The sequence below is a fragment of the Brachycentrus maculatus genome, unplaced genomic scaffold (assembly GCF_059751285.1).
Source record: "Brachycentrus maculatus isolate JH-2025_06_01 unplaced genomic scaffold, ASM5975128v1 h1tg000089l, whole genome shotgun sequence".
Classification (NCBI taxonomy): Eukaryota; Metazoa; Arthropoda; class Insecta; order Trichoptera; family Brachycentridae; genus Brachycentrus; species Brachycentrus maculatus.
Genome location: NW_028280843.1, coordinates 1,530,126 through 1,553,597, shown reverse-complemented (window position 1 = coordinate 1,553,597; position 23,472 = coordinate 1,530,126). Strand labels below are relative to the sequence as shown.

Sequence of the window (23,472 nt, the reverse complement as noted above, 5' to 3'; positions counted from 1 at the left end):
TACCATGTAAAACTTAATCAAACATGGATAGATTTTACCACAAAGTGACAATTAATGAAATGATTTATATTATATTAGGAACATATTAGTATATTTTTAATGTGTACAATTTTTAAACTTATTTCAATTCATTTATCATGTTAATATGCAGCCCTGGAGACTTCTATCCATCATAACATTAAATAGAAATGAGCTTAAGCTGTCTTCCTGTATGAGATCTGTGGTAAAAAGTACAGTATTGGAGTGTTTTCTGTTTGCTCATATTTTGTTGTTACTCTTTGTGTTTAAGATTTGGATAGTTTTAATCATCAACCTCACATTTGGTCAATATGTCGAAAATAGTTTTTAGCTTGACACTTTGAAATAGCTAAGTTAAAATAATAAATTACACAGATTTTCTGTAAAATTTAATAGCCTTGTCTATTTGCTAACGAAAAATATTAATATTGTAGTAGGTCTGTTTTGTCAGAATCCTTGTTGTTCTTCCCCATTTGTTTTAAAAGCTCTAAACCAATTATCACCACGAAATTATCTTCTTCCCATTAGATTAGTCTTTTCAGGTTGTATGGTTTGGTCATCTCAAATGCTAATGTTCTAAACTTCTTAGAAAGTCTGTAATAAATATCAGCACATCTTATCAGCCATTTTACTTAAGTGCTCTTCTGCAATACTTAAAACTCTGTTATGTGGTAAGTACCGGTTTTTCTCAGTGAGGAGTCTTATGTTAATTTTCTTTCAGGTTCCTTTCCTCTTTACTTCCACCAAATACATAAAAATAACGCAAATAAGTGAGTCTTCTTCTAACCCTTCTCCGCATCCAATAGTGAATAGGGCACTGCTTTGTATTGACGCAGTGTATCTTGATCGTTAGCTGCATGAAGGCAAGGTCATCACTCCTTCATGACCAGTCCAGGATAATATTAAATAAATAATACAGTGTAAAATCACCAGTATTTATTTTCACCCCCCCTGGGAATCGAACCCGGGACCTCCAGCACGGTAGCTAAACACGCTAACCATTACACTCGGAGGCTGACTAAATAAGTAGGTACTTTTTTTTTTTTTTTTGATTTGAAAATAATCTAACTAAAATGTCACAATCTATGAAAAATTGTTGGCTGTGTCTATGAATTAAACGTCAAAATATGTCATTTTCTATTATTTTTATTTTGAGGTCCTAGCTAACCGTGATTTTGTTAATTCTCGTCGCCGTCATAAAATATCACTTTAGAGAAAATGCCGTATTCTGTAGCGATGTTTGCATTTTCTATCGTTTATGATACATCAGTTTTCTTCTTTACAGTTAAATAACTTATTAGGGATGACGTTTTCTCTAATGTGTAAATAGGGTATAAATTTCAGCTAAATAAATACGCATATGATACTTGTGTGAATATGGCGTTTCTCAATGTACTCCAAAATACGGGGCGCCCTCAAAACAGGCTTATCGCAGTGTTCAAATCAACCCAAAACAGAAACAAAATCAGTCCAAGTATTCAATATACCTGTGCGATGAATTTCGCATCCAGACAGACAGGATTTCCAAGCCAATCCCAAGTCGTAATTGCTGGCTCAGGTATTGTGGCTAATTCTGTAGCCTACCATTTGTCTCAATATGGTTGGAGAGATGTCGTTGTTCTCGAACAGAATCAAATTGCCAGCGGATCTTCCGATTTCGGATCCGGCGTATTGGGACTGTTTAAGCCTATAGCTATGCGCAACTTGATCATGCAGAGTATAAGGTTATATAAGCAATTATTCCAGCTGGGATTTGACATCGGTCTCAAGCAAACGGGGAGCATTAATTTAGCTCAAAGTAAAGACAGAATGATCGCTCTGAGAAGAAGAATGGCATATAATATTCCCACCGGACTGCGCTGCGAAGTGATGAGCCCGAGAGAAATTAGTAGACTACATCCCTATTTAAAGACAGATGATCTAGAAGGGGGAGTTTGGGTGCCTGAGGATGCAATCGCTAACCCGAGAGCAATATGCATCGCTTTATCCCAACTTGCTAAACAGGGTGGCGTGCAATACTATGAGGGCTGCAGAGTGCAGACCGTGCACACGGATAATGGGCACGTGCACGGGGTGCAGACGGATTGCGGTTTCATTAAATGTGAAATATTTGTCAATTGTGCCGGTATGTGGGCTCGACAACTCGGTCTTCACTGTGATCCCCCAGTTAGTGTACATTTTATATATTTTCCATACCATTTTCACTTTTATTTTTATTTTTCAGGTACATTAAAATTTCTTTCTGACCATATTTTTTTTTCTTTACCACCCCACTCTTGGGTTATTTTCAGGCATATTTTTTATAAACAGGCAAAAAAATCACAATATTTGTTGTCACAATATTGTCAGGTATGAAACCTGACAAAAGTTTGTCAGTGTATCCGGTACGCATTAAATATTTTTGGAACAGATATCTTTTCTCGTGCGCGTAGGTCATACGGGTTAGCGCGGAATGGTGAAGAAAAACCGCGTGTATCACGTACGTTCGTATGTGTAGGGCGGTTTATACAACAATACAATAATTAACGCTCTTTCTAATGTAGAAGAGGTCAATGTGTGGAGAAGGAAATATAATTTAAAGCCCTCTTGTTTTTGAGGCCTGTAGTTTGCACCTGTGATGACACAAAAATACAATTTTATGTAAAAAAAAAATACTACTTTTGAAATGAATGTTTCTGATTTAATTTTTCTAAATCATAAATATATAATAAACTCATTATTTTTAGGTACAAATTCCTGCTTATCCAGTTGAACAATTCCATGTTATTACGGATCAAATAGTTGACAAGAATTTGCCTTGTGTCCGAGATTTGGATGGCCATACATACGCCAGGGAATGGGGCGACAACCTTATGATTGGATGGTTTGAAGATGAAGCTAAAATCGCTTTTGAAGGAGACGGAGTTCCCATTGATTGGAAAAATCATCTCAAACACGATTATAAGCATTTCAGTGAGGATTTCCGATTGATCTATTTTGCAGTCTTTTTTTATTTAAATATTCAATTATCTTCACAAGTCGATACAGAATTTTAAAGACAACTTCTTGTCAAGTTGAATCAGATCTAAAAAAAAATAATTAATAACTTTTCATTTTAAAACACAACACTGATTTTATGAAGGTTTTGACTTGCGGATTATAATTTTCTCTTCTTTTTGGCATCGATCAATCTTTGTATACATACCTATTGCTTTAAATTGTAAGTACACTACCTCTTAGGCTATGGTCTCATGGTTGGTGTCGCGGACTCAGTTTCTGGGTTTGACTTTGAAAATTTTCAGAGGTGGCGTCTAAACTTTCATGTTAACATTAAAAAAATTATTGTATATATACTTTATAATATAAAAAAAAAAAATCATTAAAAAAAAATTATAAAACAAAAATGTACATAAATGGTTTTAAATTCTGTTGGTTTCAATTTTTTTTTGTATTTTTGACTAATTATTTATTAGTGATGTTTAAAATTTATTTTATTTGTAGTGCCTCTATGGGAAAGGGCCGTGAATCGACTTCCAATATTGAAAAATATTTCACAACCAAAATTGATAAATTCAGCAGATAGCTTCACTCCCGACAGCAGGTGGATATTAGGAGAATCACCTGAAGTGAAGAACTACTTTGTTGCGTGTGGAATGAACGGCAATGCGTTGCAAGGGAGTGGCGGCATAGGAAAGCAAATTGCCGAGTGGATAGTCCAAGGACGACCAATGAGTGACTTGTTACCATTTTATTTGTCACGGTTTTTAGAGCTGCACAATAATAGACAATACTTACAACAGCGGGTGAAGGAGGTAGTTGGCAGGTAAATTTATGTATTTAAAGTATAAAATTATAAAACTCATTCTCTATGGCTACATACATCCATACAAAAAATATACACACATTGCTGATAAAAAGACAAACATTCACAATTTTTTATGATGCAGTTTTTCTCAGAATACATGATAAATTTGGGTTAGAAACATTTTTTTTATATTTTATTCCTTCAAAGTGTAGTTTACCTTTTAAACTTTTTAAAGCATAACTTAATCCTATTCTACAGGTAGGAAGTTAATGTCAAGAAGTAGTAAATTTTGTTACACATTGCAACCACTATTACTAAAAGGTATTTTATTGATAGTTGATAACTAAATTGCTCAATTAGACTAGAAGGGAAATTTAAATGATTTTTTTTAATATTGTTAAAACTTGTCTTGATAATTATGTCAATTTGAATTTCTGTCAACAATATACATATGTATTTTTCTAATGCATTATTTGGTAACCAAATCACTGTATTTTTTTCTGATAATTTTAATTTAAACCTATATTTTATTTAAGGCATTATTCAATCCTCTATCCTTTTCAATGCGAATATAAATATGCAAGAAAACTGAGGTGCTCACCATTATACAGTGTTTTAGAAGAAAGAGGTGCTATTTTTGGTATCAAGATGGCTTACGAAAGAGCTTTATACTTCGACACGACATACCAAAGTAACTTTTTTCATTTTGCTTTTTTTGTCATTATTCACAGATATTGTCACATCTTATGAGTTTGCACTCTTTATCTAATCCAGCTTTCTTGAAAATTCTCCTAAGCTCCCTATTTTTTTCTCCAGAGGCTATGTTTATTCTTTTGAATGTCTTACTATCGGGCTTGCTTGCCAGATGGACTGGTTTATTAATTTTGATTATTGTTAAAGAATTATTAACAAGTTTTTGTTTCAGTTGGAAAAAGTCTTCCCAAGATGCCTCCTGGAAGTTTTTATAAACCAAAGTTTTTTGAATTTATGAAGAAGGAATATCTTGCATGCAGAGAAGGAGTTGGGATAATTGATATGTCATCATTTTCAAAAATAGAAATAACTGTAAGTTTTTTTTTTTAAGTATGTCAATCTAGATAATAAATAGCTTTTAAAGGTAAATTGCACAATAAATGAGAATAAAGATCACACTGGAAATGCAATTGTCCAAGTTGAAATGAAAAATGAGTGAAATTGAAGCTTCAATAACGTCTTATCTTTTGGCGAGATTCAAAAATAGGATGTGAGTTTTTCTCTGGATAGCCATAACTTTTATAATATTACACTAAATCAAGACTGATTACATAAACATGTGAATTTAATATTTTTAATTTTACAGCTGGGATATGGTCATGTGAGTTTCAAAAGCTCTTGGTAATTTTTTTGTTTTTTTTTTCAACTAATTCCCATCATTTTATGTAAAACTAGATTTTTTTTCATTATATGTAAAACTAGATAAATCTAGTGGTTTATAAATAAGCATGTCATTTTGAGTTTTTATTTTATAAAAAGTTTTACCTTTTGCGTTTTTTATGTGTAGTATTCACATATTTGAGTAGAAGCATGAATAATAAAACAAGTTATCTGTGGCACAAAATATTTGTATTTTCAATACTCGTATAAAATCTAAAATTAACAATGTGTAATCTATTCTATAACAATTGGTTGGATGTAATTTTGTAGACTTGAGTCTATTCATTGAAATCCATAGGATATAGTGCCTTTTATAATAACTTTACATACACAATTGGTCCAGAGCAAGTATGTATACTGAACACGTACTTTGACGAAAGCGCTTCATATGATTAATGTATCTATGCAAAGCAAACTTTATTAATATTTATTTATTCCATTCAACTACAGATAAAAAGTTTTATCATTAAATCAAATAAAAATTACACTAAAAAAAGGCCGTAAAATACTTAACATTAGTAGTTTAGCACATTTTTAGCATTTAGGCACGTTTTTTTTGCTTTTGTATTTTATTGAGCTTTATTACAGTTCTTACACATTATTTTGCTTTATATTACTTACATTAACATGCATATAAGATACTGTTATAACGATTTACTATTTAAATAATAATTATTTTGGTGTTGTGTAATTTTTTAGTCTGGTCGCAATGAAGTGGTTGAATATCTCCAAAATCTATGTTCCAATGATGTTAACATACCGGTGGGCGGGCTGGTACATACGGGAATGCAAAACGAAGATGGAGGATATGAAAATGATTGCATGCTCGTGAGGTTGGGGCCGAGTAGCTATTTCATGGTTTCACCTACCAGTCAGCAGACCAGAATTTACGACTGGATGTCTCGACACTTACCTAACGATCACTCGGTCAATCTTAATGATGTGACTTCTATGTATACCGTTATCAATGTGGTCGGCCCAAAATCCCACGAGTTGATTAGCGTGCTATCCGATACCAAAGCAAATATTTCACATTTCACAGTTAAGTATTTGGACATTGGATATGTGTCGGATGTTTTGGTGATGGCTTTTACCCACACCGGTGAGCCTGGGTATTGTTTATATGTGCCTTCAGAATATGCATTACATGTGTATGGAAAACTTATGACTGTAAGTTAATTTATTATTTTTATATTACTTTAACTTTGTATAAACTAAGTAAATGTAACTTATTTTTAGATTCAGTTGTCAAATAACCCCTTTGTACACATGACAAGCGACTGTTACAAGACAGACGCGCATCTCATCTGACCACCTAATGGTAGTTCTGTATATCTCTAAGAAGTTATAATTTACGTCACCTAATTTGCTACACTCAACATGTCGTGTATACAGGGGGCAATTCAGAATTATTTTAATATATTTTTGTAATATCACAATGGTGCTTCTATCACGCCTTTTTGTAGATTGGTAAAGATTATGGCGTCAGAGATGTTGGAATTTTGACCCAAAGATTTATGAGAATAGAAAGATTTATTCCATTTTGGGCAGAAGAACTATCCAGTGCGGTTACTCCATTTGAGGCGGGAAACGGTTTCAGAGTGAAATTAGATGTAAGATATATTATGTATTTTTACAATATTTCAGTATAGAAAATACTTTTACTTTATATTAAATGTGAATCCCGTTGTTTGCTTCTTTACAGAAAGAATATTTCATCGGAAAATATGCTCTTCAGCATCAAAAAGAAAGGGGTGTAACGAAAAAATTGGTAATGTTCTATATGAATAATTTTGATCCTGAAACTGATGTATGGCCATGGGGCGGAGAGCCATTATACAGAAACAATCAGTATGTTGGTACTGTAACATCTGCAGGGTTTGTATTGAATATATATTACACTTCAACCAATATGTATATTAATGATTTCAGTTTAATATCATATCAAAACATTGCAAAAACAACCAATAACTTAATAACTTAAAAGTTGAAAACAAAAAAATATTTTTATTTTGTGTTCAATTACGTATACACCTATTTTAAAAATTGTAAATATCATTATTGTTTGTTATATTTAAAAATAATTGCTAGAAAAACGACACAATATTTTAATGAAAGTGATTGTCTAAATACTTTTTTATTGCTTTTATATTATTTTAATAGTAATTTTGTTTCTATAAGGCATAAATTTTGAAAGCTAATTATCAGCACTATAAAAGTTTTACTCTGAGCGAATAACACCTACTTACGTTTGTAGCTCTACAAAGGTACACTACGATCATAATGTTTGTAAATGTGCTTCATAAGGAGTTAGACATAGTGTATCAATTAACACAATAAAATACTTTGTCTAAAGTTCGCGAGAGCCAGTCTTATAAATCCGGCCACATAAGAACAAAAGTGGGCTAGATGTTAGTGCTTTTCACATGAAATTGGGGAAACTTGGTCATTTTGGCACACAATGACTTGAAAATCACTCAAGTCCATAGTACAAACTCAATACACTCAAAACAGTACAATCGTAATATTTATTCAATAAATATATGATTGTAACATATTTTCATATGAAAATGTATATATAACTATAATACAGTAGCAGTACTACATTTTAATATTATGCACTGTACAAACTCATCGCTGCTGACGATAGTTTTAGTATAGTTTGAAGATAATGTTAGTATAATAATTATATATCAATGATAATAAATGAATAAATGATATATGTATTATCTCTTTAGAAGCTGAATCTAGGAGTAGCTTTAATTATATGTATACATATTTTATATATCCACAAGTGTACATATTATAATTAAGTTTGTATATATTACATATTATATCCTATAGTAAATCAGAAAAATATTATATAAAGGCCTTTGAGACAATATTTTAAGAAAATGCCAAATTGTACTAGCCAAATATTTATTATTATTATCAAAAATACTTAATTATGATATATGGTTATTTATTAAATTGAAATTATTTTCAGGTATGGTTTCACAACAGACAGAATGGTCTGCTTAGGGTTCATTCAAAAACCCGATACCATTACTGGTAGAAAAGCTATGAACGCAACTCCAGAACACCAGCAACTTGTAACTGATCAATACATAATGGATAAGAATGCAGAGTACCAAATAGATATTGCTGGACATCGCTTTCCCTTGACCCCACATATTTATCCTCCGACTCTTCAAAATGAGAGAGTTGGAGCCAAAAAGACATATCGCCCAACAGTTGCAGAGAGCATAACAAGAAGCATATAAAATATATTGCTGTATTTACCTAAGTACAGTAACTCCCCTTATAGTGTTAAGAAAGGTACCGCATTAAAGAAGGGAACGTTATAGGGGGTTAATGTTTTAAATTATACTTTTTCCTTTTAACAAGCGGAAATTTCTGAAATGAGTCATTATTAAATTAAAATACGATCTAAAACATTTATCCCCTATAACGTTCCCTCCGATACCTAGGGGGGTGTACTATCTATGTACTTAAAATATTATTGCTTTATTATTTACGTAATATGTAATGATTATTAATTTTGCAAAAAATATTTATTACTATTTATTAAATGTTTATTCCTAAAAATATAATTGGTGTTTTTTCTTCGATGTTTGTATCCCCTTTTTAAAAAATTGTTATTTATCTCTGTTGTACGTAATGTTGCAATTTAAATCTTAAGTGAAAATTTGATCAAATATCGACATTATGTTAAGCTTACAATAGTCATTTTTACTGAATTTCAAAATAGATCTTCACTACAATATAAATAAACCTTTATTAGCTTTTTGTTTCCACCTCTTCATCTGCTAACAATTCATTAATTTCTGTGGATCTTAAGAGCTTAGACAGTTTTTTTCCAATTAATTTAGGATAAGTGTTATTTTTTATTCTAAACTCTTTTGATTGGTGGGTCACGGCTCCATTGTTCAATTGGAACTCACAAAGTCTGTGGAGTGGCTGCATCAACATTTCTCTGTAAATGTTGTTTCTTTCCAAATAAGTCAATGCTTCAGCTCCTGTCTCTAAAGTACTGAGACACCCATCAGTGGGTTGAGTTCTAATTATATAACTACTAGTCTCAAAATGAACTAATTTGATCTGTTTTATATTATGAAGTAAAGGGCTGGATGCATAAATGGCCTTAGCTTGAGGCCATGTTCCATCGATAAGAATAATGTTATAACTAGATATATATTGATTAACAGGCTCAATTCTCCTAATATCGAGAGAATTCGGACTGGGGTAAAGCAAAATTGTGTTAACGGACATCAAAATATCACTTAAGCCCTCGTGTTTAGGCAGTGGAAATTTTTTCCCTTTGAATATAAGACACTTTCCATCCTTCAAACCTAGCTTTAACATCGGCGCTGTCCGTAAACTTCGCCGTTCTTCCGCCGGATGCTGGAGAAGAATGAGACGACTCGAAGGATCTAATCGCTGTTCAGGGAGAGCGGAGCACCAGCAAACAACACTAGGTCGACTGGAAAAAAACTTAAGTAAATATATTTTGTGGATTCAAATCTAAAGAGTGTGAATTAAAATGCATTTTACTTACGAGCACTGCGGACATATGTTTCTCATTTTTGGAGGATCTGCCGGAATATTACAAATATCTTGCCAAATTTCCTCATCCATCGTTTTAATTTTATACAATTAACGTTTTTTCTGGCAGATAAATTTTGGAGTTACTTAACGTCTAAGTGGATCTAGCTACGGCTTTGCAACACCACTTTTGATCCTACTTGGGCTCCAACTTAAGTTTCACAGCCTATTCCTAAAGTGAGTGGGTTTACTGCTTATAATAAAAGTTACTTAATTCTATATAAGGTAATTAACACTCGCAGTGACAGATAAAAGTGAGGTTATGTATGTGCATGTAACCTCACTCTTTAGTATATCGTAATAGGCAGAAGTTGTATTTTCAAACGCAGCCTGTGGTCGATTGGTCCAGAATCTATTTTTACAACTGGCAGCCCAGAATGTTGTGACAGATGCTGTCATTGTCAATTTTATATGTGTCATGTGTGTCATCTTTGACTGCTGTTTAATATTTTTGCTATTGTTTCGTGAATTTATTTCCGTTAATGTCTGAAGATAGTTTTTACACCCAAAATGGATACATTTGACAGTATGTTCAATGACAGGGGTTATGCGCCCAGTACGGACAACTGTATGATAAATCCGAAACACAACGCAACGGTAATTATTACTAATGTATACGAAGGCATTCCAGAAACTCTCACTTTGAACGTCGTGAGCTGGCTTTGTCTTTTGCTCTTGTTCGCTGGTTTACGCCGAACTGCTTGGAATTATGGACGTCTCGCTCTCGTTCAGCAGACAAATAAATGGACCCATTTATTTTACAATCATTGCGAAGGTGAAGTTTCCACTGAGGCTGAAACTGGACTAGATTCCCTGTCACATATCGATGCGCAATATTGTTCTTGGATACCCGCTATTTTCAAACTATCGAGAGAGCAAATTAAAGCTCGGTGCGGTCCTGATGCCGTGCATTATTTGTCCTTTCAAAGACATCTCATCACACTGACTTGCTTCATAACATTAGTATCTCTCGTGGTCATTTTGCCTATAAACTTCCACGGCACCCTCGAGGGAGATAAAAAAACGTTTGGACATACAACTATAAGCAACTTAGAACCTACATCATCTTGGCTGTGGGTACATGCGATTATTGGATTTTCATATTTGCCAATATCTATTTTACTGATGAAAAGATGCACCGGAAGAAAACCCCCTCCAGATTACGCCACCAGAACTTTAATGATCACAAACATTTCCAAGCCTGATAGAAATGTAGTGACCATCAAAACGTACTTGAAACAATTGTTTCCCGAAGTTGGGATTCTAGATGTGCAATTGGCTCACAATACTCGTAAATTAACTAAACTTGACAACAAACGAGAGGTAGCCGCTCAAGCCAAACTATTTTCTGAAGTATACTTAAGAAGAACCGGAAAACATATAATGGTCAAGCCCAAGTTGTGCGGAGAAGCAGTGGATGGTATTGAATATTATTCCACAGAAGAAACGAGGCTCTCTGCAGAAACTGAGAGAAGGAAAGCCAAAGCTCTTTACGAACCACTCGGGATAGCTTTTATTACTGTTTCGTCTCACCAGGAGGTAGAGCACATCATCACTCAGTTCCGTCCGAGTGCCTTCCGTGACTGGATCCTGAACCGTGCCCCTGCCCCGACAGATATCTTTTGGGAGAACTTAAACGTTGATCCCGGGGTGTGGTACACCAAAGCATTTTTTGTAAATCTTTCTTTGTTCATTGTATTATTTTTCCTCAGTACACCTGCCATTATTGTTAACACTATTGACGCTTTCAATGTAGAACCCGGTGTTATCAAGAAAATTAGTCCGTTGATTTCGGAATTCTTGCCTACACTTCTTCTTTGGACGATGGCGGCACTTCTTCCCGTGATTGTGTCGTATTCTGACCAATGGTTATCTCATTGGACTCGCTCTCAACAAACATATTCGATCATGATGAAAACCTTTATATTCTTATTAATGATGACGCTGATACTACCTTCTCTAGGTTTAACTAGTGTTCAAGCATTCCTCGAATGGACCATCCAAGCTGAAAATGGCACTTATAGATGGGAGTGTGTCTTCCTTCCAGATAAAGGCGCATTCTTTGTTAATTATGTCATTACTTCCGCTTTTATAGGAACAGCATTAGAACTCATTCGTTTTCCTGAACTTTTCATGTATGTTTGGTACCTTTGTTTAATCAAATCGAAGGCTGAAAAGGCATCTGTTCAAAAAGCTATTTTGTATGAGTTTCCTTTCGGTGTGCATTATGCATGGACACTTGTAGTTTTCACTATAACCACCGTGTATAGTGTGGCTTGTCCACTTATAACTCCTTTTGGTATGGTGTATTTACTTTTAAAGCATTTTGGTGACAAACATAACCTTTATTTTGCTTATGGCTCAAGTGATATGAGTGGAGTAGACGGAGGTAAGATACATGCGACTGCGGTTCGTCTCGTCAGGATTTCGGTCTTATTCTTGCAGATTAGTATGGCGGCTCTTGCGGGACTCCGTGGTGGTATGGATGCCAGAACAATTGTCCTTATCCTATTCACACTGGTCACTTTGGGAATGTTTTTAATGCTCAGTCCTTTTCCCAACTGTAAATCTATTCCTGTTCAGCAGGATGTCCAAATTCAAACAAATACTAAATATATTGCTCCAGTTTTGCTAAAACCCTTGAGTGGTAGTCCATCAAATATACCTTCCATTAATGACTATGGGTCATCAGATATCGGAGAGTCGAGTCGCAACCTTTCCAGCAATGTAGTTAATATATAAACCAGTACAGTATTTGTGAACCTTTCCTTTAGGAGTAATTTATGAGTTTATAGACTTAATTTGTATATACTATTAGAGTTAACATTGGATAATAATATATGTCACCTTTCCTATTTTTAATTAATAATATCTGCTCATTTTAGTTCATTTTGTACACATCTTAATCTTAAAAGAATTTAAATTATATATTTATCTTTCAAAAGGAAAAATACTATTTTGAAAACTTTAATATTTGCTAAATGAGGTTTAACATTATTAAAATTTTGTCTACTAGGAACCGTTTTCCAAAAAATAAAAATTTACTAAATTTCTATTTACTAAAGACTTCAATGTTTTCATTGTACAATGAAAATCTCTAATTGTTTACGCTGAAAATAATCGCAATTAATTGACAGTGTCGTCAATCTACAACGTTAAATTATCATGGTATATTTTCATTGTTATAAGTTTGTTACCATATCTAATGACATTTATTATATATCAATGATTAACCTGCTTTAGCTATCATCCCACCAGGACCAAATTTTACAGGAGCAATAACATATTTTAAATTCATTTATTTATTGTATATAAAGATAAAAATTAATATTAATGTCTAGCTTAATTTTATTGACCTGCGATTCGTCAGCAAGTATTTGATATGTTCTGTTATCAATTTTTTCATAATCCATCTTTATTACAAGTAGGTTTGAGATCATTTGCAATCATATAAATTTATTTTATTTGCCTCACTTCTACATACTGATCTGTTTATTTTTGTTGGTTAAAATGTAGTTATTGCCCATTGATATACTATAAAATCTGTCTCCTAGTTTCTTTGGTCCTTACAGAAATTAGGATGTTTTGCACCGCACGCTGAGTTCATCTTAAGAATTATTTGTTCTTTTACACAAAACAAAAATATCAATTCTGTTCCATAAGTTGTAATTTCATAGTGCTTTGTAGGTACTAAACTAACCTAATCTTAATCTATCATATATTAAATAAATGTCTTAATATATTCATAGATTGATTATGTTCTGAATTTTTTAAACACCTAGTACCAATTACCGTTAGTCAGGCTCCAATCGTTGATTAGCAACTTTTTTCAAAGAAAATAAGTTTTAGGCCGATAGAAGTAAATGTATCATGTACAGTCGAATTTCGTTGGCTGTGCAAAAATGACAAAATGTACAATTAAGTAGTTAAAACTATGTCTATATTATTATTATTTGCAAAAAGTATTAAGAATGAAACAGAAAATACTCGTAATTCAATTGAGTGTTTTAAAAAAAATGATTATGGACAAAAAAATAAAGGCTACAAATTTATGAAAAGATTTTTTTAAATTAACTGTTGAAGAATTACATTGAAATTTTTTTAAATCAGTGATTTTTTATCCTATGCTCACATTTGTATCTATGTAAAATTTGGTACTGTTCAATAAACAACTTTTTAAATCAATGATATATGAATTTTTAAATTGAATTCATTAATAAATTGAAAGTTTATTATTAATTACTATGACACTATTGACATAATGAATAAATAAATTTTACTGCCCTTGTTATAATAAATAACAAATTGCCAGTCTATTTAAATTAATTTTAAAATTAACTGGGTAGAATAAAATTATTCACATTTTCAATTATATTCACAAATTTCATCAAGCATTTTTTTTCTTTACTGTGAATTATTAAAATACAAGGAGCATACAAATCAAATGAATATTAACATAATAATAAAAATGATATACGATTCAAGGGCAAGTGACGGTCTTAAATATTTAAAATTCATATTTCAATTTTGTTTCAATACTTGTGATACCAATATTATTACAATTAGGTACTATTCACCTTAGCTTTTAGCATTATTTAATGTAGTTTATATAAATATCTAATGTAAATAGAGTTTAGTTTACCTTTATGTGATATCAGAATGATTTATTAAAAATACATACTAATAAAAAAAAATACTTTTTAAAAGCTATGTCAATTTTTTTAAATACTTATAAAATTCAAATAAGTCATTGAAAAAAGAAAAATTCCACATGAAATAATTAATATCTTAGCTTTAAAAAATGTAATGTAAAAAAATGGTTCTACGTTTTTCGATAGTCTTCATTGTATTTTGTATTTAAATCAAACACAATAAATCTGCTTTATGTTCCTATCATTTAAAAAAGAATGCTACACAGTTTTTATTTTTGAAGAGGCTCAGATTGTTTTACAATGTGTCTTCATAGGGGTTTAAAAATTCCAACATAATATCTAAACATAATGTATGTAGTAGTTATATTGTGTACTTTATTAATAAAGCTTTTTGTTTGATCAATATGTCTTCATTATTCACATTTAACATTTATCTTATCTTCCCTACCTAAGTGTTTCCTAAATTATCAGTGTATTGATTTCAATACCTATGAAATAATTATATTATAGACAAACTAATGAAGCAATGTTAACATCCAAGGGGAATATTGATTTGGGAATGTATTTCATTTTTTAACTTTATAAATGGGTTATATATTGGGTTGAGAAATAAGTTTGTAGCGTTTTAATAAAAAAAAATTGTTTGCACAAAAAAAAAAATTATTATAATAAATTAATCAAAAATAGATGCGTCGAGGCTGTTTACAACCTGCTCCCACCTCTTGAGCAATTGGTTTAACCAGTTTCCTCAAAAATCGCGCGACCTGGAGTCAAAAAAGTTGTTGAGCCAGTTTTTGAGATCCTTTTCATCATTGAAGGTACAAACCCTCATTTGGTTCGACATTGAGCAGAACAGGTGGTAATCGCATTGCGGCAAATCTGGAGAGTATGCCTGATGCTAAAGAATCTCCCACTCGAGGTCTTGGAGTGCGGCTTCGACGACTTGTGCAACATGGGGCCTGGCGTTGTTAAAGAATAGTTTAGCATGGTCGATCGGATCTCGTCAGCTGAATTACCTAATTTACGCGGTGCAGTTGGGAAATATGAAGGTATTGACTGTACTGTTTCTCTTGTGCATCGCCATACCCTTCCAGTCCCACCAAACGCAGATCATGGTCATCTTTAGGTGGAGGTTTTCAGTTTTTTTTTTCAAGTCGAAGTATTTTGTATTAACACTTTTATTCTAGTTCTACTTCTTATAATATGTATTGTATTCTTGCCAGTACCCTTTACTATGACCTAAATTATATTGTATACCCACACACAGGCCATGCCTTTGTGGGATCTTTTTTTGTATTTGTATTTATATTATGTTGTATAGTGCAAAATAATTTAAAATAAAAAAATAGGTCTTGCTTAACTCTCGACTTCGGCGTATCTCTTGGAGCCACCCACTCTTTTCTTTGTTTTACATTGACATAATATGCACCATTTCTCATCTCCTGTGATAATTCAGTACAAAAAAAATCCTGGTGTCCACTTGTAGCAGGCATGATGTTGAAAAGCAATTTGAAGGCGACTTTATTTTTTTTGTCTCACCCAGGCTTTTTTTTTCATTTTTCAGTTTCATAGGGCAGGAATAGGTATTCCAAATAAATATACTAAAGCATAAAACTCTACGAACTTATTCCTCATCCTAAAACTATTGCACGATTACCTAAAATTCCACTGTTCTCTTTTTGCATTTGACCTTCAAAATATGAGCATTTTTTATTTTATTTATAACTTATTTTGCAACAACAGATGTTGTATTGCATTGACGAGCCCAGCACTGTTCAGGCAAATCATGTTCCGGTAGTGATTTGCCTAAACTAAGTATATTTGCGTACTGTTTTTTATTGGGTAACCCGAGCGGTGTTCGGGCAGTCTTGTTTTGACTTGTTAGAGATGATTTCTTGCAGCGGTGAATTTTCTCACCAAAATTCAGCTGTTAAGTGGTTAAAGTGTGTACTTCAATTCCAAATTTTTTTGTTGATTAATTATTCTTAAGAAGAAACAAATATACTGATTTGAAACAATTTTCTACGAAATTAAAATTAAAATTTTTCCAACCCCACCTACGTGAACCCCATCTACAGTTATTTTACCTCTAGTTGTTAAGTTTTTATTTATATATTTATTGAATATTAATAAAATAAATATGTTTAGTATAAATAAAATAAAATAAAATAAATCAGAGGTAAAATAAATATGAACGGACAGTAGTAGTGCACTGTTTACTGTACCCGTATTGCTATATGAAGTGTGGGACTTATCCGTAACGTAATAACTTATACATACATATACGTAAATAAATTAAACTACCTGTAATGACTTTTCCTCCAAGTAATTACCCATCACACTAACATCACGTTATCCAATGCAGGACTTAATACACCATTGAATGTGAATAAGGGTCAAAGTAAAAAATACATATAATCATGCATATGGGAATTTCAGTAGTAGGAGTGAAAGTTGGTTCCACATTTGACGACTCCACACCCTGGTGTTAAAATTGCATTTGAAACATAGTATCCAGTTCAAGAAATACTGGATTGCCAGCCAAATAGACATATTTTGAAATGACTTGGATATTGTCGAAGAGGAGAAATACTACACGCTAGATATTGTAAAAAATCTCTTTTATTCAACTCATAAGCAATAATTTACATAAAACAACATGATGATGAGAGGAACCTACTCACAACGAAATCACAGTTCTCCGATGAATGAAATCGATCAGATGACCGACCGATGAAATTATTAATAGAAACTATTGTAATGGGATATGACTCTCACTGCGCCTTTTTCGATTTGCCTAATTTTTCATATTTGCTCTTTGAAGAGTACCACAATCCAAAGGGAATGGCGAGAGAAGGCAGAGTCATCAGTGCAAAGGCTGCCCAGTCGAGGATGTGAGATGAAAACTTCCTGTCATAATCTCTGAAGGCAACGATGGCACCTTCGCCTGGTTCACTACTAACAGCAAATTGGAACTGAAAAACAAAAACATAAAATTCACTATTCGTTATATTTTTTAATTTTTTATATTCAATCAGCAAAACATTAAAAAAGATCAAGCTTGATTTTTTTTTTATCCTTAGTCTTAAAATTCTTGAGTATTATGAGAAACGAAAATCCTTTCCACTTTTTGATCAATGCTTATTTATTTGTTATATGTATTTCTTTAAAAGCTTAAATAATACATATTGATTTATTGAAATTACTTTCATTTTACGTATATCGTAGTCGTACAGGAGAAAGTGGCCAACTATCAAACGTAAAATTTTCAGGAGGGCCATTTAAGTAACTTTTGCTTGGCAAGAAAATAAGCACCAATGCAGTTAGTCATTTTTAACAAGTTTATATTTTATACTTCCAAGTTCAAAATCCTTTGGGTTTTTTTTCAGGGCAATATTAAGCTAGTAAGATATGAAATAGTCAATGATTACGTTTTTGTAAAATATGCACTTGGTCACTTTCTCCTGTATGACTACGATATATTTGACAGTGAAAATAACATTTTCTTTAATATTTTTGCTGATACTTTGTGGCACAATTTATAAACTTTATAAAATAAAACTCAAATTCATTCCAACTGATTTCGAAATTATCTTGTCATCTTCAAGAATGCATAAGTGCATATTCATCCCTGAAGATGAAAAGGTACTTTTTGAAACCAGTAAGAAAAAAGTACCAAGAATTGGTTAAAAGCAAATTGTCTTCTGTCAAAACACACAAATGTGCTATATTTTTTTCAAATAATATTACGTATCACACATGCATTATTTTATGCGACTGAAGATCGCTACATAGAACATTAACCTCCTGTAAAATCGTATTTATATCATCTTTGTAGTATTGGAAGCCGAGCGAACATATGAATCCATCAAGTTTTCAGGTGATGCGTCATTCACTCTAATTGACATTTTGGGCATTTAAAATTTACTATTAAGACCAATGTGGCATGTGGTAACAATTAAATTTGTGACATTTCTTTTACTTTGCACCGCTCCACTGTGTTTATGGAGTCTGAAGTCACAGAAATGGTATTCTAGAATGGATGTCATTATGTGCTGTCATAATTTTCTACTCATTTACATTGAGACTTATAATAAATCTCAATTAATAGTATGTACAAATACTATTAATTGAACATAAAAATAAATAATTAGCGCGTGTTTTTGCCTAGAATTTTCACTCATGAATACATGAAATTATAGTAACTTTAAACATAAAGAGTATCCACTAAAGAGTAGGCATAGGCTATGAAACTTTAAAATTTGAAGCCTGAGTAGGGTCGTGATAAGCGGTGTTGCATAAGCCGTAGCTAGATTTCAGAGTCACTTGGACGTTAGGTAATTAAAAAAAAAATTATAGATAAATATAAGAGTGAAAGTAGGTGTTGAATATTAAGAAAAAATATTTTTTTCAAGCAATACTTAGTAATGGCCTCTCTACACCACTCAATATAAATTATGAGAGTTTAAATAAATTGGTTGGTAATATTTTAAATGAATAACTTGAAGGATAAAAACAGGCTAAGAGCTTTGTTCTATAAATATGTTAATTGACCTACATTGTTAAATTATATTATATTTGAGATATTAATTAACTCACCTCTGTGGCATCTTCTGAAGGCTTGTATTGGATCTCAGCAGCTGTGAAGTTGAAATATCCGTACTTTTTGGGCCTCACAGTTACTACGTGAGAAACATTAGTTTGAGGGGGAATTCTGTCAATGGAAGCGGTTAATTCTCCTCCTACAACAGTGAATGCTTCAGGGTGGAAGCCGTTGTCAACCAACTGTACATTGACTGCGGCACTATTTCCAATGTTATAAAGAGTGTACTTGACAAGGATGTCCATATCTTCAACTAAATATTTATTTAAAATTTGCTTCGATACCAACAAGCGGGCTTTTGAAACATCTTCATCGCAGAAAGTTGAACTTGTCAACGCAAATAGCACGGCTACGACTCCAAAGAAATTCATTTTCTGTAATAAAAAAGAATAATTGTAAGTTTTGATAACCCATAAAACTGTGTGGATTGAAAATAAAATTACACGGCTAGCGGGTGATAAAAAACAGATATATTCTATTGTAAAGCTTATTTAAATACTTACAAAAGTATGGGAAGGTATAAACTTATTCAATATAGGTTATTGCAGAGCCCGTGAAATATCGAAAAGCCGCCGAGTCGAAATAATGCCTGACTTCAACACCTGTGCAGCTGACGTTTCTCTACGTATTCACTTTTATTGCCATCCTTTGCCACGTTCGCGTACGCTAGAATAATACGAACGCCTACAAGCTTAAAACATTTTTAAATCTACTTAATGCTAAAATAGTTCTTATAACATATTTATGGAAATACTATTATGTGTTTTTTGGAATTCAATAATATAATAAATTAACAAAATGATTTGAATTTAAAGTACTTACCTTTGTAAATAATTTAAATTAGAAAAGTTTTTTTTTTAAACACAAAAATTGTGCCATATAATATAACATAATTATTGTTATTATTACATAACTCAAGCAATATTCAAAATAAAATGTACCTTTTATAATAAAAAATCTGAAGTGGGTAAAATAATTTTTATTTAGGGTAAATTATATGGTCATTTTCGTAAAATATTATCTAAAGGGTGCTTATAAAAATCTGTATAATGATATGATAGTGGGGAGGGCGGTAAAGGAGGCGACGTATTATAACGACTTCTTGTGTATCGTTGAGCTCCTCGTCTTTGTGGATGGCCGACTGTAGATATTGATCGTGGTCTTCTTGCTCTTTCCGGCGATGTTGCCGACCAACTTCAAATTCCACTAGCATGGTTCTAACGAAACTTTGCTTTTATCCTCTTTTCGCCACCCAATATGATGGTATCTCTGAAGTCTCTGGTTTCCCTGTTGGTAGGAGATACGGATGAGGCTGGTGTGTTTGGGTTACCACTCTGTATTGCGGTAAAATTTAATTGTTTCAGTATACCCCAGGGGAGGTCAAATAAATATAAGTGATTTTTCACTCTAATATTTATTCAATATTACCCTGGACTGGTACCTGAAGCGGAGGGCTGATCACCTTTCCTTCATGTGTTAATGATCAAGATAACACTGCGTTTATATGATGCAGTGCCCTATGCACCATTGGGGTGCGGATAAGGGTTTGAACGAAAATATGTTCTTGGATCGTTATTGTCTATTTAATACCATTCTTATATTTTTATTGGAGTCACTGATTCTTAAGAAGGCTAAGGGATTGTAATGAATACAGATTACATCATTATTACATTATATCGGCAAGGTGATACCCTTAAGGGACGCACTTAACGTCTGTTGCCACATGTGGCAGAAATGCACCTCGCTAACGCGCATTGCTGTTTAAATTATGGATTGATATTATTAATGCATATTTCACAGAAAACAACTGACCTATTGAATTTCTATTTTTAACCATATTAAGTTAACATCAATCACACTCCTTACCTTTCAATATCTTTTTTATTCTCAAAACCATAAATTTATTTCAAAGAAAATCTTATTTAAAAAAAATTATTTAAGAAAAAAATTCAATTACGTTGAATATTACCTGGGTTTGAAGAAAAATAAGCTACAGGCTGTCAAATATCCCGTCTTCAACAAGCCAATCTCAGAAATGAATAGTAATAAAACCATTTAAAATCACATTTATTAGACATTTTAACACGTAGAGAGAAAAGTAAAACCTTATATAATGCTTAATTTTACATTGGTAGAATTAATAGATGACTTTGGAGGTAGAATAAGTACCTTCCCATTATATAGATAATGTTGGCGTTAACGATAGTACTGAGCAGCGAAGAGTGAATATCATGGAATAGTACTGTTGCCGACGTAAGGCGCGGAACTCTCACTTTGTGTATTTTTATCATTTAATATCTTATTGTTTCGGCCAAAATCTGTGTATTTTTCAGAATAATTTATGTATTAAAATAGTATTAATAAATGTACACGAGAAGAACAAAGAGACGCAGTTCATCGACTTATATTTTGTTTATAATATTGTCCCCACCACGTGTAGCTCCTTTAAAATCATATATAAGGGGTGGGGGACTAATTTTTGTGTGCTCAGATTAAATAATATTCAAAACGTGTATACGCCGCGCTCGCTCTGTTTTTATATTGGTGTCGCTTTGTTCTTCTCGCCTTAATAAGTTTGTAATTTTCGATATATTTGTGACCCTATGTTCTTATAACTTTGTGATTTTTTAATAAATAAAAGATTGTCTTCATTTGCGCTTTTCCATCTTCTTAATGAAAAGTGTTCCAGTACCGTTAGCAGTAACACTTATAATAAAACCTTTGTCCACTATGGAGATGGCCACTACAAGCAACGGGGCGACATAGAAAAATGCAATGCTAGTTTTTTAAAACTAATATTTTGAAGCAAAATTTTACACCTGGCTTTACACTTCAGAATCATAGTATTCGCTTTATTTTTAACTTAAGGAAATATGACCATGTTTCACCCTGTCGCACTGAATTAAAATGGCCTCATTTTAAACAACGCATAAATTCACAATCTCTTGCCCTACTATATAACATTCTTCACGACCCCAGTGCACCAATTTATCTTGTAGAAAACTTCGTTTACCTTTCTGATCATGGTCTATCGCTTCGCTCTTCCCAAGAGAGAACACTCTCCATTCCTTGCCACAACAAAGCATTCCTCAGTAATTCCTTTACTGTCCAAGCGGCTAGACTCTGGAATGAACTACCTCTACATGTAAAAAATGCACCTTCTATCTTAACCTTCAAAAAACGCCTGAAACATCATTATCTTACCTTAGAACCCTAACTGTCCATCTCCTCCTCCCCTGACCCCTCCTCTCTTTTTTAAACTTGCTACCGAATTCTACCTATTTATCATTAGAATCCTAGAATACTTTTTTGTCTAATTGTTAATTAATTGTTTTTTAGTTTTTTGATAAAATCTATTACATCAGACAATAATATGTATTAACTTTTAAAAACGTCTGAGACATTACTATCTGTCATTAGAATCCTAACTGTCGATCAAACCTCCTCCCTCTACCTCCTTCCCTAATCTCCCTTCTTCCTTTGCCCTCCTTATTATCGTCTTTTGTTAATTTATGTTTCTTTTTAAATGTCAATTTGTAATTTATGTTTTTTTTAAATGTTCAAGTACTATCTGCCCACTGATTGCAAACGGCTATATATGGTATCAAACGTTTTGATCAATATCACTAGTCCGTCTTTGGTCGGTTGGAAGATATTGCTTTTTAGCAATAAGCCCGCCAATGTACTTTTTATTTTCTGTACATGAAGTTTAAATAAATAAAATAAATACATTTACACAATTTGTTAATTTATTCTTAAATAATACGAGGATCAAGTTTTTTGCAGTTGGTAATTTTGCTAAGATAGTAAACATCTACATGTATCCATACAAGGATTTATCACTTGATATTAACTAAGTTTCATCCGATTCACCCTGCGATCCGAATAGCTTCGGTCATTCACACATACACATTAAAATATATTATTTTGTTTTATACAACATGTTGTCGGTGTGATGGTCGAACAGCAAATGACGTCTCACCATCCCGAGGGGATCTTCATTATTATTTTTAGTTAGTGCGAGGGGGAAGGGGGATGATCCAGCGTAGGATCGCTCTCTTTCTCTCTCTAGTTGGCTGGCGGTGAGCCTTTGCGTGTGTCTAAAGTAAATCAGTTTCTGTCAGTTTCCTATCTTTGCTTCGCTTCTTCAATTGACCCAGCAGTTTATTTAGATTTGTTTTTTACTTTGCTTCACACAACCTTTGCTAGCCCACCGGATTAAGAATTGGACTTGATCACCATATGAATTTCAGACTGCTGACACTCTTAACAACCATTGTCAGTAACGGTAACGGCCCTTATCAGAGGCTTCAAGAGTATTGTTATCTTAGAGTTTTACTGAAGTTTGTCCTCAGATTTACAACCTGAGGACAGGAGTGAACCAAAGTAACAACTCC

At 32.7% G+C, this 23,472-nt stretch overlaps 4 protein-coding genes across 5 annotated transcripts; 2 read left to right on the top strand and 2 right to left on the bottom strand.

Annotated features, from left to right (window-relative positions):
- The first annotated feature begins 1,113 nt into the window (after positions 1 to 1,113).
- Positions 1,114 to 8,973, top strand: LOC148310704 (pyruvate dehydrogenase phosphatase regulatory subunit, mitochondrial-like). 2 transcript variants are annotated; one of them, XM_088257910.1, is made up of 10 exons: positions 1,114 to 2,184; positions 2,745 to 2,970; positions 3,499 to 3,820; positions 4,339 to 4,493; positions 4,728 to 4,867; positions 5,142 to 5,156; positions 5,915 to 6,385; positions 6,682 to 6,828; positions 6,921 to 7,093; positions 8,202 to 8,973. In XM_088257910.1, the coding sequence occupies exons 1-10, from the start codon at positions 1,396 to 1,398 to the stop codon at positions 8,476 to 8,478; spliced, it is 2,715 nt and encodes a 904-aa protein (XP_088114036.1). In that variant the 5' UTR covers positions 1,114 to 1,395; the 3' UTR covers positions 8,479 to 8,973. The 2 variants fall into 2 exon arrangements, with proteins under 2 accessions (XP_088114036.1, XP_088114037.1); XM_088257911.1 differs by lacking the exon at positions 5,142 to 5,156.
- Positions 8,840 to 9,983, bottom strand: Dtwd2 (DTW domain containing 2). Its single transcript, XM_088257914.1, has 2 exons — positions 9,774 to 9,983; positions 8,840 to 9,698 (listed from the first exon to the last, which is right to left on the bottom strand). The coding sequence occupies exons 1-2, from the start codon at positions 9,851 to 9,853 to the stop codon at positions 8,996 to 8,998; spliced, it is 783 nt and encodes a 260-aa protein (XP_088114040.1). The 5' UTR covers positions 9,854 to 9,983; the 3' UTR covers positions 8,840 to 8,995.
- Positions 9,984 to 10,107: 124 nt separating this feature from the next.
- On the top strand, positions 10,108 to 14,869 carry Tmem63 (transmembrane protein 63). The gene has a single exon (XM_088257912.1). The coding sequence runs from the start codon at positions 10,331 to 10,333 to the stop codon at positions 12,560 to 12,562; it is 2,232 nt and encodes a 743-aa protein (XP_088114038.1). The 5' UTR covers positions 10,108 to 10,330; the 3' UTR covers positions 12,563 to 14,869.
- A 2,201-nt stretch (positions 14,870 to 17,070) lies between these two features.
- SsRbeta (signal sequence receptor beta) lies at positions 17,071 to 19,706 on the bottom strand. Its single transcript, XM_088257909.1, has 3 exons — positions 19,579 to 19,706; positions 19,072 to 19,449; positions 17,071 to 17,447 (listed from the first exon to the last, which is right to left on the bottom strand). The coding sequence occupies exons 2-3, from the start codon at positions 19,444 to 19,446 to the stop codon at positions 17,247 to 17,249; spliced, it is 576 nt and encodes a 191-aa protein (XP_088114035.1). The 5' UTR covers positions 19,447 to 19,449; positions 19,579 to 19,706; the 3' UTR covers positions 17,071 to 17,246.
- Between the last annotated feature and the right edge of the window lie 3,766 nt (positions 19,707 to 23,472).

What these genes read in the sequence shown, in the direction of transcription:
- LOC148310704 (XM_088257910.1), top strand. Translation starts at nt 1,396, where the DNA reads ATGGCGTTTCTCAATGTACTCCAAAATACGGGGCGCCCTCAAAACAGG. An exon ending in ACACGATTATAAGCATTTCA is followed by an intron (nt 2,971 to 3,498) that starts GTGAGGATTTCC and finishes TTTTATTTGTAG; the next exon opens with TGCCTCTATGGGAAAGGGCC. An exon ending in TGTATGGAAAACTTATGACT is followed by an intron (nt 6,386 to 6,681) that starts GTAAGTTAATTT and finishes GCCTTTTTGTAG; the next exon opens with ATTGGTAAAGATTATGGCGT.
- Dtwd2 (XM_088257914.1), bottom strand. Translation starts at nt 9,853, where the DNA reads ATGGATGAGGAAATTTGGCAAGATATTTGTAATATTCCGGCAGATCCT. An exon ending in AACATATGTCCGCAGTGCTC is followed by an intron (nt 9,699 to 9,773) that starts GTAAGTAAAATG and finishes GTTTTTTTCCAG; the next exon opens with TCGACCTAGTGTTGTTTGCT.
- Tmem63 (XM_088257912.1), top strand. Translation starts at nt 10,331, where the DNA reads ATGGATACATTTGACAGTATGTTCAATGACAGGGGTTATGCGCCCAGT.
- SsRbeta (XM_088257909.1), bottom strand. Translation starts at nt 19,446, where the DNA reads ATGAATTTCTTTGGAGTCGTAGCCGTGCTATTTGCGTTGACAAGTTCA. An exon ending in CTTCAGAAGATGCCACAGAG is followed by an intron (nt 17,448 to 19,071) that starts GTGAGTTAATTA and finishes TTTGTTTTTCAG; the next exon opens with TTCCAATTTGCTGTTAGTAG.